Source organism: Macaca mulatta, chromosome 3 (assembly GCF_049350105.2).
Source record: "Macaca mulatta isolate MMU2019108-1 chromosome 3, T2T-MMU8v2.0, whole genome shotgun sequence".
Classification (NCBI taxonomy): domain Eukaryota; kingdom Metazoa; phylum Chordata; class Mammalia; order Primates; family Cercopithecidae; genus Macaca; species Macaca mulatta.
The window spans coordinates 104593495-104613039 of record NC_133408.1 but is presented as its reverse complement, the minus strand read 5'-3'; the positions used below and the strand labels follow the sequence as shown (position 1 = coordinate 104613039).

General features: G+C 39.3%; 1 protein-coding gene across 2 annotated transcripts in view; it reads left to right on the top strand.

The window, feature by feature from the left end:
- Nucleotides 1–19545, top strand: part of STK31 (serine/threonine kinase 31) — a 134803-nt gene that overhangs the window by 32431 nt on the left and 82827 nt on the right. For both annotated transcript variants that reach the window (XM_015133895.3, XM_077996988.1), the window contains exons 7-8: nt 2008–2366; nt 3335–3509. In XM_015133895.3, the coding sequence (XP_014989381.3) occupies nt 2008–2366; nt 3335–3509 (534 nt within the window). The remainder of the gene's footprint in view (nt 1–2007; nt 2367–3334; nt 3510–19545) is intronic.

Sequence of the window (19545 nt, the reverse complement as noted above, 5' to 3'; positions counted from 1 at the left end):
TTTTGTAATTGTATGTATTTCATGCATTTAAAAACATTATGAGAAAAAGTCCAAAGATTTCACCTGACTGATAGAGGAGCCCCATGGCCACAAAAAGGTTAAGAATTCCTATGTAAGTCTCACTTTTACCCTCTATACTACTGTGTAGTTAAAAAAGAGAGAATAGTTCTTAAAAATATTATTTAGTTTCTTGGACCTTGACTTCCCCACACCCCCTATTTCTTTTAAAAATGTGGCTGGTTTGTATTTGGTGGTTTTTAGTGTGTTTTTTACACTCTTGTTTCTCTGGTTATTATAGGTATGATGTCCTATTTGATTTGCTTTGTTTGCATAAACTATATTGTTTTTCATATTTATAGAGTGGGAATGTAGCTAAAAATACAGCTCCACCTTCTTTTTTTTTTTTTTTTTTTTTTGAGACGGAGTCTCGCTCTGTCGCCCAGGCTGGAGTGCAGTGGCCGGATCTCAGCTCACTGCAAGCTCCGCCTCCCGGGTTTACGCCATTCTCCTGCCTCAGCCTCCCGAGTAGCTGGGACTACAGGCGCCCGCCACCTCGCCCGGCTAATTTTTTGTATTTTTAGTAGAGACGGGGTTTCACCATGTTAGCCAGGATGGTCTCGATCTCCTGACCTTGTGATCCGCCCGTCTCGGCCTCCCAAAGTGCTGGGATTACAGGCTTGAGCCACCGCGCCCGGCCACAGCTCCACCTTCTAAGAGAGATACGTTTCATCAGATGATGTCCCTATTTCAAGGAAGTTGTGAACCAGTAAATTTGAGCAGTACCTACCCATTTTGTGTTTTAAATTTATCCTTTATATATTCTGAAAAAGAATACTTACTTTTAATTTCCTTTATAGTATGCACAGGGTAAAAATCAGGAAAATAACCTAGAGAAATTTGGGAAGAGTAGTTAAGATTGTGTCAAAGTAATTTTAGTAATTACAATTTTATGGAGGAGTAGATAAGTTCTTACTAAAATTAAGTTTTAATATGTTCCAATCCCGAATATGTTTTAGGTATATCTTTGCTTAGTTCTGTTGATGGATATTCAAGAGCTCAAAGTTAGCAAGCACCTAATTTCTCATATGCCAGTTGTACAGTTGCAGCCCTCTTAAGCAAAAGTCTGTTTAAGAGAGTTTTGAATGTAGAAGGCCAGACAAGGTGGCTCACCCCTCTAATCCCAGCACTTTGGGAGGCCAAGGTGGGTGGATCACTTGAGGTTAGGAGTTTGAGACCAGCTCAGCTGACATGGTGAAACCTCATCTCTACTAAAAATACAAAAATTAGGTGGGTATGGTGGTGTGTGCCAGTAGTCTCAGTTACTGGGGAGGCTGAGGCAGGAGAATCGCTTGAATAGGGGAGGCGGAGGTTGCAATGAGCCAGGATTGTGCCACTGAACTCCAGCCTGTGCAACAGAGTGAGATTCTGTCTCAAAAAAGAAGAAAAAAAAAAGTTTTGAATATGTATTTGTGACACCTCACATTTTATAATTTCAGTTTGTTGATTTTTAAATAATTTGTATTTTGTGCTTTCAGTTTGTTTTTTCACTTCTGTTCGTCTTACTTTAAAATCAGAGTTCCTGAGTGCCTCTAAAACTTTTAAAGTTTTGTAAAATTGAGTACCTTTTCTAGATATCAGAGATTCATTTTTATGTGCTGTTGCTTTTCAGGAGAGCATTATATTTAGTTGGGGCCAAAGTAGTCAACGTAATCTGCTGGGTTAAAAAAAACTATTCTAGGATATTTACTTAGTAATACATTTTTAGGTTTATAAATATGGCTGCCTATACAAGTATTTAGCTCAACTTCATTTTAGCAAATGTGTAATTGGAATACATTCATATATGTGGAGATGTATATTTGCATATTATAGCCAACATCAAGGTAAGACTTCTGTATATAGAGATTTTAGAATGAAGAAATATGATGCTTGGAAAAAATGAGTAGAAACAAAATAAGGGAAGAGAAACATGTTGGTGTAGCTGGTTTATGTTTTCTTCTTTCTTAGGGCACAACCTTTTTGGGGAGCTTGATTTTCGAAAAGGAAATAAAAATGAGAATTAAAGCAACCTCTCAAGATGGAACAGTTATTGCTCAGGCTGAGTATGGCAGTGTGGATATAGGGGAAGAAGTGTTTAAGAAAGGATTTGCAGAGAAATGCAAACTTACTTCTAGAACTGACATCTGTGAGGAAAAAAAATTGGATCCTGGTCAACTTGTTCTCAGGAACCTCAAAAGCCCCATTCCTTTGTGGGGGCATAGATCAAACCAGTCAACTTTCAGCAGGCCCAAGGGGCACTTAAGTGAGAAGCTGACTCTTGACTTGAAGAATGAAAATGATGCAGGAAATCTTATGACATTTCCAAAGTAAGAATTTAGTCTTCACTTATTTCTAATTCATTGTAGAGGTCCCTGTCATAGTAGAATAGAAGTTAAGGCTTACGCTTTTGGAATCCTTAACTGTGTCAGTGATTTTAAGGGCTGATGCTGATATTTCTACTTTTCTCAAATGTGTTCCTCTCTGCTTTAGCAGGGGTATTTTCATTACAAGCTATTTTGAAAGAAAAATAATTCCTGAATTATTTAAAAGTTTACATACAAACTTTTCATGCCAACTCATTGGAATACACTTATCAAAAATAAAAATCTGCTCCCAAATCTGAATTATTCAGGCAAAGTCAGAATTTCAGATAAGATTTGAAATTTTTCCGATGACTTTAGGAATATTTTAAAGAGTTTCAGGGAATTGCCTTTACTTTTTAAATAAAAGTGAGACTCTTTCTTCTTGTGAAAACTTGTGGTGGAGTTTGATTATTCCGAATAGCTTACTTTTTAGATAATTTTGAATCATCAACTTGAAGCAGAAAGCCAGATTTGATATTTATATGTATCAAAACAGTCTTCTATATCATGGTCCAAGACATGATGCTGTATCTTGGATGATATAGTTGTTTGATGGGATCTCTTCAGTGCTTTAGGAGCTAAACTGTCAAATGGTGGGGGAGGCGGTGAACAGGGGGATCACAGGGAGGAGGCATTGGAAAAAAACTAATACAGAAATGCTTTTTACTTTGTTCTCTGTGGTTGATAGTGCTATGAAGAAGTTGGAATATATTTTCTTTGTGAATTAGAGGCATTGTCGAATTATGACTTCAGTTATAAAATCTTGTTTGCATTAAATTATTTTTTAATATTATGAACTAGGTAAATATTTTAGTTTTCAAAATTAACTTTCAGATATATTGTGGTATAAAAAGACCAAGATAACTTAGATTTGTTTTCTCTGTCATCCTTATTCAGTTTGTTTTTTAAAATAAATGAATTTGTTTTTATAGGGAAAGTTTGGCTGTTGGTGACTTTAATTTAGGGTCTAATGTCAGCCTGGCAAAAATTAAGCAGGACCAGAAACTGATTGAAGAAAATGAAAAACTTAAAACAGAGAAGGACGCTCTTCTCGAAAGTTATAAGGCATTAGAATTGAAAGTAGAACAGATTGCCCAGGAGCTGCAGGTATGTTCAGTGGCTTAAGGTGAAGAGTGTCCAACTGGGAAATCTGTGCACTCATCTGCTGCTATTTATTTTTCTGTCACTTTCCTTTCCTTCCCCACCTCATCCTCTACTTCTTTGCTAATCCCTGTATTTGTTTATAGGTGAATTTTTGTCTTATACTCCAGACTAATCATCTTTGGATTTCATTGGATGTTTGAAAATTTAATAGTTTCTAATTTACATTTCCCTTTGTGTTCTAAAAACTTTTCAACTAAGGCAATTTTCAAACACTGTAAAAGGAGAGAGACTTGAATAATTAATTCTCATGTACCCATCACCCAGTTTTTACAATTATAACACATGGCCAATCTTTTTAAAATTTATACTTCCTGGATTATTTTAGAAGTCCCATTGCTATTATTTCATAGTCTTCAGTATGTATGACTAATAGAAAAAGACTTTAAAAAACCATAGTAATAATACTATTCATACTTAAAAATAAACAATAATTCCTTGATATTATTTATATCTAGGCAGTATTCAAATTTGCCATATTGTGTCATGAATGCCACATTATTGTAGACATGTTGATTGTAGTTCTCTCCAATCAGGATCCCAGTTAGGCACATACATTGCATTTTGGTTGATATTTCTCTTAAATTGCTTTAATCTGTATCCTTGTGTTGCTTAACTGGCTTTTTGATCTCCATGTGTGTCTTCTTTTATGGTAATCAGGTCTCCAGATTTGCTCAGATTCTAGTTCAAAAATATTTCCCCCCCAGGAATACAGTGTGGTTGATAAATGAATGTGTGTGTGTGTGTGTGTGTGTGTGGGTGTGTTTTACACCAAATCTGTTGTTCCTGCACTAGTTCTCCAATTCTCTGACACCAACTAATAATTCAGTTTCATTCTGACACTACACTACCTGTACTTAGCATATACCCTACAAGTTAAGGACTCAGTTCCATAATCTGCCTCTACTTTAGATGCCAGGCACAAGTGGGGTCCCCAGGCTGCTTGCATACATACCTACCCACTATAAATTCGGGGTTTCCCATGACCCTCCCTCAGGTTAGATAATTCACTAGAACTACTCACAGAACTCAAGGAAGTGCTATACTTAAGAGTTGTATTATTAAGGATATAACTCAGAAGCAGCCAAATAATGGAAGATAGGCATAAGGCAAGGTACTGGGGCAGGAGGTACAGAGCTTCCATGCCCTCTCTGAGTGTACCACCCTCCCAGGTCATGGATGTGTTCATCAACCCAGAAGCTCCCCAAATCTCATTATTCAGAGTTTTTTTGGTTTTGTTTGCTTGTTTGTTTTGAGATAGTCTTGCTCTGTTGCTTAGGCTGGAGTGCAGTGGTGTAATTTCTGCTCGCTGCAACTTCTGACCCTGGGCTCAAGCAATGCACTTACTCCAGTCTCCTGGCTAGCTGGGACTACAGGCGTGTGCCCCATTCCTGGCTAATTTTTTGTGTTTTCTTTTCTTTTCTTTTTTTTAAACTAAAACTTGCCTTATTTATATCCCCAATGGCGTGATCTTGGCTCATTGCAACCTTTGCTTCCTAGGTTCAAATGATTCTCCTGCCTCAGCCTCCTGATAGCTGGCATTACAGGCACCCACCACTATGCCTGGAAAATTTTTGTATTTTTGGTAGAGACAGGGTTTCACCATGTTGGCCAGGCTGGTTTCGAACTCCTCAGGTGATCCACCTGCCTCTGCCTCCCAAAGTGCTGGGATTACAGGCATGAGCCACTGTGCTCAGCCCACATTTTCTTTATCCAGTCTATCATTGATGGGCATTTGGGTTGGTTCCAAGTCTTTGCCATTGTAAATAGTGCTGCAGTAAACACACATGTGTGAGTGTCTTTATAGTAGAATGATTTATAATCCTTTGGGTATATACCCAGTAATGGGATTGCTGAGTCAAATGGTATTTCTGGTTGTTGATCCTTGAGGAATTGCCACACTGTCTTCTGCAGTGGTTGAACTAATTTACACTCCCACCAACAGTGTAGAAGTGTTCCTCTTTCTCCACATCCTCTCCAGCATCTGTTGTTTCCTGACTTTTTAATGATTGCCATTCTAACTGGTGTAAGATGGTATCTCATTGTAGTTTTGATTTGCATTTCCCTAATGACCAGTGATGATGAGCTTTTTTTCATATGCTTGTTAGCTGCATAAATGTCTTCTTTTGAGAAGTGCCTGTTCATATCCTTTGCCCATGTTTTGGTGGTGGTGTTTTTTTCTTGTAAATTTGTTTTAAGTTCCTTGTAGATTCTGGATATTAACCCTTTGTCAGATGGATAGATTGCAAAAATTTTCTCCCATTCTGTAGGTTGCCTGTTCACTCTGATGGTAGTTTCTTTTGCTGTGCAGAAGCTCTTTAGTTTAATTAGATCCCATTTGTCAATTTTGGCTTTTGTTGCCATTGCTTTTGGTGTTTTAGTCATTGAAGTCTTTGCCCATGCCTATGTCCTGAATGGTATTGCCTAGGTTTTCTTCTAGGGCTTTTATTGTTTGGAGTTTTACATTTAAGTCTTTAATCCATCTTGAATTAATTTTTGTATAAGGTGTAAGGAAGGGGTCCAGTTTCAGTTTTCTACGTATGGCTAGCCAGTTTTCCCAACACCATTTATTAAATAGGGAATCCTTTCCCCATTTCTTGTTTTTGTCAGGTTTGTCAAAGATCAGATGGTTGTAGATGTGTGGTGTTATTTCTGAGGCCTCTGTTCTGTTCCATTGATGTTTATATCTGTTTTGGTACCAGTAGCATGCTGTTTTGGTTACTCTAGCCTTACGGTATAGTTTGAAGTCAAATAGTGTGATGTCTCCAGCTTTGTTCTTTTTGCTTAGGATTGTCTTGGCTATACAGGCTCTTTTTTGGTTCCATATGAAATTTAAAGTAGTTTTTTCTAGTTCTGTGAAGAAAGTCAATGGTAGTTTGATGGGAATAGTATTGAATCTATCGATTACTTTGGGCAGTATGACCATTTTCATGATACTGATTCTTCCTGTCCACGAGCATGGAATTGTATTTTCTGTACAGGGGGGTTTGCTATGTTGCCTGGGCTGGTCTCAAACTTCTGGGCTCAAGCAACCGTTTCTCTTTTGGCTCCAGAGTTGCTGGGACTACAGGTGAGCCACCATGCCTTGCTAAATTAATGAATTTTAAACACATTTGAAGTGTTTTAATCCACTGAAGCCATTTTTTTTCTTTTCAATGCACACATTATCCCCTTTGAAGTCTTTTTAAATTAGCTGCTGTGTCCTTTTGACATCATAACAGATGATATTCATAATGGATAAATCACCATTAAGTTTTTCATTAATCTGTGACCTAATGATTTTTGCAGCCATCGATGATTGCTGTCTGCAGCCATGTTTTCATCAGGTTCTGTATTTCTTAGAAGGAAAATTCCAACTATTTGGTCATGGTGAAGCCTAGTTTGTTCAGTAAAGGCAAGATAACTTGATTCATTCCCTTTATATGTACATGTTTTCAGAAAAATAAGTTTATTCCCTGGCATTGTCCAGTGTTGACCAGCAAGGGTTATTTGTTCTCCTTAAGTGTTATTATGAACTAATGAATTTTAAACATATATGAGTGTTTTAATTCGCTGTAGCCATTATTCTTTTTGATGCCCAGCTTATACTCTTTGGAAGTCTTTTTAAGTTGTTGCTCTGTCCTTTTGATGTGATTCCCGTAGTCTGATAGCTTCCTTGTTTTCTGGTGTCACAAGATGTTCCATGCTCATCTGCATTTCCTACGCTAATCCTGGAAGACTTATTTCTCCAAGCTGTAGTTCTTTTTAGTGGCAAGAGGTATTTAGATACCAGACTTTGGGTGCTAGGGTTGTATATAGCTATTGATTTAGTCTTTGCTTCTAGGTTATGGAATGTCTAATGAATAGGGTTAGGGAATACTAATTTTATTTTCTAATAATGCTATATTGAGATACCATTTACATACAGTAAAAATGCACAAGTGCTGTGTAGAGTTTGGTAAATTTTGACATATGTATACACGCATGTAACCTGAATCACCCTCATCAAGATTGGCTGATCAAACTAGCATGAATCAGATATTTCACCTAGAATCAAACTCTACCAATAATTTCAGGGACACAGTTGGTAACAAAGAGATTCCTTTGTTCCAGAGCAGGTGCCCCAGTCTCTGACCAGAGGCTAGAATGTCTGCTGTGGCTACTGTTGCCAGGCATCAAACAATGTCTCTAAACTCTCATAAGGGTGCCATCTGTAGGACTGTGACTAGAGAGGGTGGGGCCCCTCTCTAGTGAGCAGTGTTGGTATGAAGCAGTGGGGATTGTGTTCTACTCAAGTCTAAGTCTCACAGCAGCCTATAGCAGAGCTTTGGGTGTTGTCGCAGGTGTGCGTAGGAGAGCCTGGCTTTTCTGCCCCTTCTTGGCTGGGCAGTAGCTGCAGTCAGCCTTAACTCAAGCCAACGTTGGGGCACAGCTCAGAATTAAACTCTCAAAATGACAGTTTTGGCCTGTGCCCTGGGATACTAGGGCACCACCCAGGCGAGCAGCATGGGCAGAAAACTGTGGGAAGTGTAGTCTGATTGTGTCTCAGTTTCACAGCAGCCCATTGCAGGGTGGTGGGTATTCTATAGATATGTGTGGGGTAGCCTGGTTTCCCTGTTGGTCCTTTGCTGGGCAGTGACTGGGGCCATGTCAGCCCCAACTCAGGCCAAGGGCAGGGCTCAGCCCAGCATTGAACTCAGAAAATGGTGTCTTGGGCATGGGGCTAGAGAGAATGGGGCACCACCCAGCCAAGCAGCATGAGCAAGAAGGTGTAGGGAGTGTGATCTACTTATGTTTCAGTCTCAACAGCAGCTTGTAGCAGGATGACAAGTATCCTCCTGGGGGTGCATGGGCATGCTTGTTTTCCTCCTTTTTTGGAGCAGTACAGTGGCTGCAGCCATGTCTATAGGTCCCTGGTATCTAAACTCTTAAAGTAGCTCCCTGCTGAGGCTGCTCCAGACTTGGGTGCCTGTGGGATTCTGTGTGGATTCCTTTTCTGGAAGAATGTCTCTGTGTGATCTTTAGGCAGCTCCGTGAGGTGCGAGGCCCTAGTGGATGGAAGGTTTCTCCTATAGCCAGTGTTGTAAAAGCTTGTTTGAGAGCTCTGGGGATTTTTCTCTTACTATTTCCCTGCATACAGTAGCCTTTCCTGGCTCTCAGCTGTTTTCCGGCTAGGCATGCTTCCTCAAACCCTCTACTTTCTTACTTTTGGGGCTTTCTGTCTCTTCTCTGGTGAATCCAAGTGTTCGTTATTAGATAATCTGTTCAAAATACGTCTACTTACTATTCTGATTCTTCCCTGTGGAGAAGGCATATGCTTATCTAGTTGGCCATCTTGATTATTTTCTTTCTCACTCATTCTTTATCATTGTGGTTTGATGTGTTTCTGTAGTGGGAACATTTGATTCCTTTCTTGTTTTTACTTGTGTGTTTGCTCTACTCTGTGGGTTTTATACTTTTTTTTTTTTTTTTTTTTTTTTTTTTTTGAGACAGAGTCTCGCTTTGTCACCTAGGCTGGAGTGCAATGACACGATCTTGGCCCTCTGCAACCTCTACCTCCCGAGTTCAAGCAGTTCTCCTACTTCAGCCCCCTAAGTAACTGGGATTATAGGCACCCACCACCACACCCAGTTAATTTTTGTACTTTTTAGTAGAGACGGAGTTTCACCTTGTTGGCCAGGCTGGTCTCGAACTCCTGACCTCAGGTGATCCGCCTGCCTTGGCCTCCCAAAGTGCTGGGATTACAGGTGTGAGCCACCATGCCCGGCCGGGTTTTGTACTTTCACGTGTTTTTATGATCACAGATTGTCATCCTTTTCACTTCCAGGTATTGTCCTCCCTTAAGTATCTCTTGTGGGGATGGTCTAGTGCTGATGAATTCCCTTAGCTTTTGCTTGCCTGGGAAAGACTACTACTTCCTCATTCATGAAAGGCAACTTTGCTGGTTGTAGTATTCTTGACTAGCAGTTTCCTTTCAGCACTTTGAATATATCGTTTCATTCTCTGCTGTAAGGATTTTACTGAGAAATTTACAGTTAGTCTGATGGGGGTTTCCATATAATTGATGACATGCCTTTTTCATTCTGTTTTTAGAAATACCTTTGTCTTTGACTTTTGACAGTTTGACTATTATATGCTGGGGAGAAGACCTTTACAAATTTTATCTGTTTGGGCATCTCTGAACTTCTTTTATTTGAATGTCTAAATCTCTTGCTAGACTTGGGAAGTTTTCAGCTATTATTCAATATAAGAGGTTTTTGACCCCTTTTTTCCTCTTTTTCTGTGACATTGAAAATTCAAATATTTGTTTGCAGTATGATGTCTTGTATGCCTTGTAGGCTTTTTTCATTCTTTTTTGTTCTTTTTTATTTTTGATTGACTGGGTTAGTTCAAAAGTCTTGTCTTCAAGTTCTGAAATTCTTTCTTCTGTTTGATCTAGTATATTTTGTTGCTGTTTTGTTTTGTTTTGAGGCAGAGTTTTGTTTTGTTGCCCAGGATGGAGTGTAGTGGCACAATCACAGCTCACTGCAGCCTCCAACTTCTGGGCTCAGTCAGTCCTCCTGCCTCAGCTTCCTGAGTAGCTGGGACTACAGGTGCATGCCACCATGCTGAGCTAATATTTTAAATTTTTATTGGAGATGAGGTATTGTTATGTTGACCAGGCTTTTCTCAAACCCCTGAGTCAAGTGATCCTCCTGCCTCAGCCTCCCAAAGTGCTGAGATTACAGGTGTGAGCCATCATGCCAGGCCTAGATCTAGTATATTGTTGAAGCTTTAGAATGTGTTTTGTATTTCATTCAGTGAATCCTTTAGTTCTAGGATTTCTGTTTTTTTTTTTTTTTTTTTTTTTATGATATCTATTTGGTAAATTTCTCATTTATAACCTGAATTGTTTTTCTGATTTCTTTATTTTTCAGAATTATCTTTTATCTCACTGAGCTTCTTTAAAATCAGTATTTTGAATTTTTAATCTAGAATTTTAAAATTTCTTTTTGATTATGGTCTCTTGGTGGAGAATTACTAACTTCCTTTGGAGTTACATTTTCTTGTGTTCTCATGTTTCTTTTGTTGCATTGATATTTGTGCATCGAGTGTAACAGTTGCTTCTTCCAGTTTTTTGGAAATAATTTTGTAGGGGAGGACCTTTTCCTGAAGATGTACTTATGGTGTTGGTTGGGTAGGGCCCTTTGGCTTTAATTCTGGGTTCATGCAGTAGTATAGTCTTAGTATGATTCCTTTGGATGTAAACAGTCAGTGGTTTTTGTGATTTCCTCAATGCCTTAGGTTGTGGCTGTTAGTGGGGGCTGTGGAGAAGTTTTGCTGGGTATAGGAATGCCAGGTTTGCCAGTCCTCAGACCCCAGTGGTGGCAGTGCCAGGCCAAGCATGCCTGTCCTTGGTTTCCAGGACAGCACATGCTGGCACTAATGTTAGAGAGCCCAGGTTGGCCAATGCTTGGGTTTCCAGGAATCTTGCTTGGGTGCTAGTAGCAGTAGTGGTGGGCCAGACAGGTGAGTGTGTTCTTGGGCTCCTAGGCAATGGGCACGATGTGGGTGATAGCAATGACTTGTGTTTTCCAAGTGATCTACACTGGTGTTGGTGCTGGCTGTGATGTGCTGAGTGGGTCAGTCAGGCCGACAGCATGTGCAAGTGGATGCTAGCTGTGTTGGTAGTGCCAGGTTGGGCAGGCTTGACCTTGGACCTTGGGGAGGAGTGTTCAGGTACCAACAGTGGACTGGGCTGGGTGATACCCAGGGCCTTGGGTGGTGTGCTCAGACACTGGTGAAGAGGGGCTGTGGAGCTGGGTGGAGTGGATCTGTCCTCAGGTCCAGGTGGTGAGTGCAGACTCTGATGGTGGTAGGCAGGTGCAGGATGATGCCCAGGTTTCCAGTGGAATGCTTGAGTGGGGGTGGCGGTGGTTGCTTTGCAGCCCTATCACTAGGGAGGGTGAGGTTACTTTTAGTGGCAGCAGATGTATGGAGGTGGCTGTTGAACACGTACTTTGCTCTTACATTTGCTCCAGTGGTGGCAGTTTGCAAGGGCAGCAGCTGCAGGTGGAAAAGTTTGTCCTTTGGGTGTGTGAAAATGTGCGGCAGCTTTGCTGCTTAGGGCAGCAGTGTCACTGTAAATGGCTCACACTTTGACACTGGTGGCAGCAGCAGCCAGCATTGTCTCAGGTTCTGGGTTGGGTAGCTCTCCCTTGGATCATGTGAAAATGCATGGCTGCCCCTCTGCTCGTGGGGTTGGGGTTCCTGCTGGTGGCTTGCAGTTTGGCCTCAGATATGGCAGCAGCGGTGGTTGTGAGATGGGATAGCCTTTCCTCTTGGTCTGTGAAAATGCATGGTTGCCCTTCTTGGGGGTAGAGTGGCTGCCAGTGGCTTGTGTTTTGATTCTGTGGCAGCAGCAGCCAGTAGTGGTGGTGGCAGCAAGCAGGATAGCATTTCCTCAGAGCCATCAACATGTATGGCTGTTCCTCTGCGAACAGGGTTGCTGCCAGTGGCTTCTACGTTTTCGCTGGTACTTGCAGTCAGCTGCAGTGGTGGCTGTGGGCAGGAGATGTCAGCTTTGCTCCAGGGTTGTGGAGTTGTACGGGATGTTGGGCCATAGACCAGGATGCAGTCTAGTTGGGGTTGGGCACGCAAAATGGCAGCATGCTGTAGTTGCTTAGGATTGGGGGATGGTTGTATGGAACCCAACATGAGCTCCCTGTGTGGAGCAATGTAGTTGTGTAGTCTCTGGGCAGCTCTCTGTGTCTCAGAGCACATGAGGATCAAAGGTCCCTTTCGGGGCTAGGATTGCAGGAGTTTGCAGTGAGAATATGGGCCACTGGGGTCTCTCATTTACCCCTTCTCTGCATTGAGGAGCCTGTCCAGGCTACCAGCCAGGAAGGCTGCTTCTCTTTTTTCTCCTTCCTTGCTTTATGTGTTTCCTGTCACTTCTCTGTTGAAGTCTCATTTCTCTCTTAGATGATCTATTTGAAGCGTGATTATCTACTTGCTATTTTGGCTCTTTTTTCAGGAGGAGGCAAATACCAGTGGCCTCTAGTGAGTCATCTTGAAGCCCCTCTCTGAAATAATTTATTCTAACAAACGTTTTTTTGTGTTATATTTATTGTATACTGTATCTTTACAATAAAGTAATCTAGAGAAGGGAAAATATTAAGAAAGTCGTAAGGAAGAAGAAATGTATTTACTCTTTATTAAGTCTTAATTCTCATTGTCTTCATGTTGAGTAGGCTGAGGAGGAAGAGCATGGGTTGCTCTTGTCTCACAGGTGACAGAGATGGAACAGGTGGAGGGATAAATAAGTTCAATAATTTTAACTTATTTTAAAATTAAATAAGTTAAAATTATTAAAATTTTATAAGTTGAAATTATTTAATTTATTTAATTTTAAATTAATATTAACTTAAAATTATTTAACTTATTTAAAAATAAGTTAAAATTATTTTAAAATAAATTAAAATTTTTACTTATTTTTTTTTCAATAAGTTATACAAGGTATACAGGCAGGCACACCTTGTGTAACTTACTGAGAAAAATCTGTTAGTAAGTGGACCTATGCAGTTCAAACCTGTGTTGTTCAAGCATCAACTGTATTTCTTTTCATACATTGTTGGATTCAATTTTCTAATTTTTTGGAAGTTTTTACATATATGTTCATGACATATATTGGTTTGTGTCTTTCTTTTTTTGTAATGCTGTTTTCTGCTTTCAGTATTAGGGTGATGCTGGCCTCATGGAATGAGTTTGGAAGTATTTCTTCTGCTTCTATTCAATGACAGAGAATTGGTATAGTTTTTTCCTTAAATGTTTGGTAGAATTTACCAGTGAACTTATATAGGCCTGACACTTTCTGTTTTGGAAGCTTATTAATGGTTGATTCAGTTTTAAAAATAGAAATAAATCTGTTCAGATTATTTTTATGTGAGTTTTGGCAGATTATGTCTTTCAAAGAATTAGTTCATTTAATCTAGGTTATCAAATTTGTGGGCCTTGAGTTGTTCATATTTTTAATTTTACATTGTTATATTTAAATGTTTTACATTGGATCTGTACTGATGCCCTCTTTCATTTCTGATACTGGCAATTTGTGTCTTCTGTCTTTTTTTTCTTAATTAGCCCGGTTATAGTGTTACCAATTTTATTTATCTTTTCAAAGTATCAACTTTTGGTTTTGTTGATTTTTTTCCTCTTGATTTCCTGTTTTCAGATCGATTGATTTATACTTTCCTATTTTTGCATATTTAAGATTTAATTTGCTGTTCTTTTTATGTTTCCTAAGGAGCAAACTTAGATTATTAATATTAGTTTTTTTTTCACTTCTGACATATATGCATTTCAATGCTGTTAATTTTTGTCAATGCACTGCCTATGCTACATTCTACAAATTTTGGTAAGTTGTATTTTTATCTTGAAAGTATTTTTAAATTTTTCATGAGATTTCTTCTTTGACTCATGTGTTATTAGTAATGTTGTTTAATCCTTACATGTTTTGAGAGTTTTTTTCAATTATCTTTCTGTTATTGATTTCTAACTTATTCTACTGTGGCCTGAAAGCAGACATTGTATGGTTTCTATTCCTTTAACTGTTAAGGTGTGTTTTATGGCCCAGAATGTGGTGGCATATTTTGGTGGATCTTCCATATGATCTTGACAGGAATGTAGATTCTGCTGTTGTTGGATGAGCTATAGTTCACCCTTGAATATGAGTTTGAACTACAAGGGTCCACTTATATGTGGATATTTTAAATAAAAGTTACATCAGTTATGCCTGCCCCTCCTGCCTCCCCTTCCACTTCTTCCATCTCTGCCATTGGTGAGATAGGAATATCAACCTCTCGTCTTCCTCCTTGTCCTCAGCCTGCTCAATGTGAAGATGATGGAGGATGAAAACCTTAATGATGATCCACTTCCATTTAATGAGTAGTAAATATATCTTCTCTTCTTTATGCTTTTCCTTATATTTTCTTTTTTCTGGCTTACTTTACTGTGAGAATACTGTATATAATACATATAACATACAGAATACTTGCTAACTGATGGCTTGTCTTATCAATAAAGCTTCTGTTCAACAGTAGGCTATTAGTAATTAGGTTTCTGTGGAATCAAAAGCTACACATAGATTTTCAAGACTGTGGTGGTTGACACCCCTAACACTTGCTTTGTTCAAGAGTCAGCTGTAGTCTGTAGATGTTAATTATCCACTGTAGACTATGGATGTTAGTTATATCTAATTTATTGGTATTGAGTTCAAATGTATCTTTACTGATTTTTCATGGTAGATCTGTCCACTTCTGATAGAGGGATGTTGAAGTCTCCAACTATAATACTAGATTTATTTATTTCTCCTTGCAGTTCTGTTAGTCTTTGAGTCATATATTTTGATGCTTTATTATTAGGCACATACAGAGAATTGACCCCTTTATCATTGTTTAGTGTTCCTCTTTATCCCTGAAAACTTTTCTTGCTTTGAAGTCTACTATGTGTGAAATTAGTGTAGCTCCTAGTGTTTAGTACCTATGTTAATTTGTTTCCCTTTGATTATTGCTAGCATGGTATATTTTTCTTCATCTGTTTAATTTTATTTGTTTTTTTGAGACAGGGTCTTACTCTGTCACCCAGACTGGAGTGCAGTGGTGCAATCATGGCACATTGCAACCTTGAACTCCTCTCAAGGATAGCTCAAGCTATCCTCCTCCTGCCCCAGCCTCCTGAGTAGCTTGGACTACGGGCATGCACCACTATCCCTGGCATTTTTTTTTTTTTAAGAGATGGGGTCTTGACATGTTTTCCAGACAGGTCTTGAACTCCTGGTCTTCAGCAGTTCTCCAGCCTCAGCCTCCCAAAGTGTTGGAATGACAGGTGTGAGTCACTATGCCTGACCACATTTACTTTTAATCTGTAGGTATCTTTATATTTAAAGTAAGTTCTGGTAGACAGTGTATATTTGAATCTTGCTTTTTCATCCATTCTGACAGTCCGTCTTTTAACTGGTGTATTTAGACCAGTGGTCCCCAACCTTTTTGGCACCAGGGACCAGTTTCATCGAAGACAGTTTTTCCAGGAGGGAGGTTAGGGGTTTTGGGATGAAACTGTTTCACCTCAGATCATCAGGCATTAATTAGATTCTCATAAGGAGTATGCAGCCTAGATCCCTCATGTGTGCACTTCACAATAGGGTTTGCGCTCCTATGAGACTGTAATGCCGCCGCTGATATGACAAGTGGCGAATCTTAGGCGGTGATACTCGCTCACCTGCTACTCACCTGCTGTATGACCCAGTTCTTTTTTTTTTTTTTTTGAGACGGAGTCTCCCTCTGTCGCCCAGGCTGGAGTGCAGTGGCCGGATCTCAGCTCACTGCAAGCTCCGCCTCCCGGGTTTACGCCATTCTCCTGCCTCAGCCTCCGAGTAGCTGGGATTACAGGCGCCCGCCACCTCGCCCGCTAGTTTTTTGTATTTTTTAGTAGAGACGGGGTTTCACCGTGTTAGCCAGGATGGTCTCGATCTCCTGACCTTGTGATCCACCCGTCTTGGCCTCCCAAAGTGCTGGGATTACAGGCTTGAGCCACCGTGCCCAGCCTTGACCCAGTTCTTACCAGGCCATGGACCCTACCAGTTCATGGCCTGGGGGTTGGGGACCCCTGATCTAGACCATTGACATTAAAGTGATTATTGATGTGGTTGCATTGGATTAAGATCTATCTGATGCTCTTGCTTGTTCTTTTGTCTTCCACTTTTTTTCTCTTTTTTTGTGCTTTAATTGAGCATTTTATATGATTCTATTTTTTCTTATTTCTTAGCATGTCAGTTATACTTTTTAAAAAAATGTTTTTCAGTGGTTTCTCTAGTGTTTGCAGTATACATTTACAATTAATTCAGGCCCGCTTTCAAGTAACACTGTATCACTTAATGGGTAGTGTGAGCACCTTATTATAAGAAAATAATCCTAATTCCTCCCTCTTATTCCTTGTGTTGTTGATGTCTTTTATTTCACTTATATATAATTATGTGTAAGCATATATATGTACATATAAACATATATAATCAAATACATTGTTGCTATTATTTTTTAAGAAGCTATTTTCTGTCAGATCAATTGAGAATAAAAGTTTATATTTTACCTTCACTTATTCCTGCTTTGATGCTCTTCCTTCTTTATGTGGAGACAAGTTTCTGACCTATATTGTTTTTCTCCTCTTTAAAGAACATATTTTAACATTTCTTTCAAGAAACGTCTACCAGTTGCATTGTCCATCTTTTTTTTTTCCCTCTAAGTCTTTTATTTCATCTTTGCTTTTCCAGGATGATTTAGGACATAGAGTTCTAGGTTGGTGGCTTTTCTTTGTTCAACGCTTTAAATATTTCACTCCATTCTCTACTTCCTTGCATGCTTGCCAAGGAGATGTTATATTCGTTTTCATTGCTATAAAGGAATATCTGAGACTGACTGTAAAGAAAAGAGGTTTATATTGGCTCATGGTTTTGCAGGCTATATAGAAAACATGGTGCCAGAATCTGCTTCTGGTGAGGGCCTTAAGAAACTTACCATCCTGGCTGAAGGCAAAGGGGAGCCAGCTTATCACATGGGGAGAGAGGGAGCAAGCAGAGGGGAGCAAGGGAGGGAAGGGGTCAGTCCTAACCAAATCTCGTGTGAACTGAGTGAGAACTCGCCACCAAGAGGATGGTGCTAAGCCGTCCATGAGGGATCTGCCCCATGAACCAGTACCTCCCACTAGGCCCCACCTCTAACACTGGAGATTACATTTAAACATGAGATTTGGAGGGGGCAAACATCCAAAGTATATCAGATGTTGAGTATAATTCTTACTTTTACTCCTCTATAGGTAAGCTGTTTTTTGCCCTCTGGCTTCTTTGAGATTTTTTCTTTATCTTTGATTTTCTGTAGTTTGAAAATGATATGTTTAGTTTTATTATTATTATTATTTGCATTCATTCAGCTTAGTGGTCTTTGAGCTTCTTGGATCCATGTTTTGGTTTAGGAAAATTCTCAGTCATTATCGTTTTAGGTATTTCTTTTCCTTTTGGCATTCTCATTACTCATATGTTACATGATTTGTAGTTGTCCCACAATTCTTAGGTCTTCTGTTGTTTCTTTTGAGTCTGTTGTCATTGCTTCTCAGTTTTGGGGTTCTTTTGTCAGCCACGTCCAGTCTACTAGGATGTCCATTGAAGGCATTTTTGATTTCTGTTACAGTGTTTTGATTTCCAACACTTCTTTTTGGTTCATTCTTAGGATTTCCATCTCTTTGCTTACATTGCCCATCTGTTGTTACTACATGCTATCTATTTTCTCCATTATAATGCATAGCATATTAATCATAGTTGTTTTAAACTCATTGTCTGATAATTCCAACATCCCTTCCACATCTGGTTCTGAGTTTTTCTTTAGTTTATAATTTTTTCTTTTTCTTTTTTTTTTTGGTTTGAGACAGGGTCTTGCCCTGTTGTCTAGTCTGGAATGCAGTGGTGTGATCTTGGCTCACTGCAACCTCCACCTCCTGGACTCAAGTGATCCTCCCACCTCAGCCTCCTGAGTGGGAGGCTGGGACTACAGGTGTGCACCACCATGCCTGGCTAATTTTTGCACTTTTTTTTTTTTTTTTGGTAGAGACCATTTTGTCATATCGTCCAGGCTGGTCTTGAATTCCCGGGCTCAAGCAGTTCACCCACCTCAGCCTCCCAAAGTGCTGGAATTACAGGCATTAGCCACTGTGCCTGGCTGTAATTTTTTCTTGATAACTGTATATGATATATCAGGTAAAAAAGCAATTGGTTTAATTATGTCTTTAATAATGTAGTTGTAAGATATACAGGGGAGTGATGTGTTGTATAGTCCTGTGATTAGATCTCAGTCTTTTTGTGAGTCTATGCCTCTGGCCTGTGAATTCACAAGCGTTTCTCATTTTTTTCCTCCCCCTTTAGGTGGGATAGTATGGTAGAATAGGATAGAATTGGGTATTTACCTCCTTCCATGTGGAAGGATAGAGCTGGCTGCAGTTGGATATTTCCTTCCCCCAGGTCGGGTAGGCTTTGGTGAAACCTCAGCAGGTTAGTCTGTGGTTAACTGGTTTCTTTCCAGGGTAGATCTTATTAAGAAGTACATAGTGCTCTGGGATATTTCAAAATGGTTTGTTTTCCCCTCTCACTGCTGGAAGCATGAGGGGATTTTACTGCAATGATATGTATGATACTGTATTTACTGTGAGAACCTGATCTAACTCCTGGAGGTAAAACTCACAAAAGCATGGGGGCCAGCATGACTAGATGCCCCTGGAGCTTTCAACTCTCAGTCTTGCCCACACCTAGTTTCTAGCAGTTTGTCAGAAGTCCAGATTTTCCTATCTAGGCATTGCTTCCTGTAGAAATTTCTGTTCCACTATATTGTGATTCTCTGTATCCCTGTCTGTCTAATTTTAGGAGTAGCGGTTTTCCCTATGACCCTACCTATCTCACCTTTTCTTACAGATCTGAGAAAAGTTGTTGATTTTCACTTTGTTCAGCTTTTTAATGTGTTAGGATGGCATAGTGACTTCCAGGCTCCTTACATGTGAAACCAAAACCTGAAGTCCTCCATATTATTGTTTTAAATCTTTTGTTCTTTTATAATATACTTTTAGAGATAAATATTTCTTTCTAAGCATTGCTTTATTTACAAACCACAAATTTTGATATGTTTTGTTTATTATTTAGTGAAGCATATTTAAAACATTTCCTTGTGACTCCTGTTTTGAACTATGAACTATTTAGAAGCATGTGCTTAATTTCCACAAATTTGAAGATTTCCCCAATATATATTTTATTTTTTTCTTGGTACATCGTATTTGTATATATTTACTGGTGTATGTGTGATATTTTTTCATATGCCTAGAATGTGTAATGATCAGGTGTAGGTATTTAGGATATCGATCACCTCAAGGATTTATCATTTCTGTGTGTTGGGAACATTTCAAGACATTTCTCTTCTTGCTATTTTGAAATATA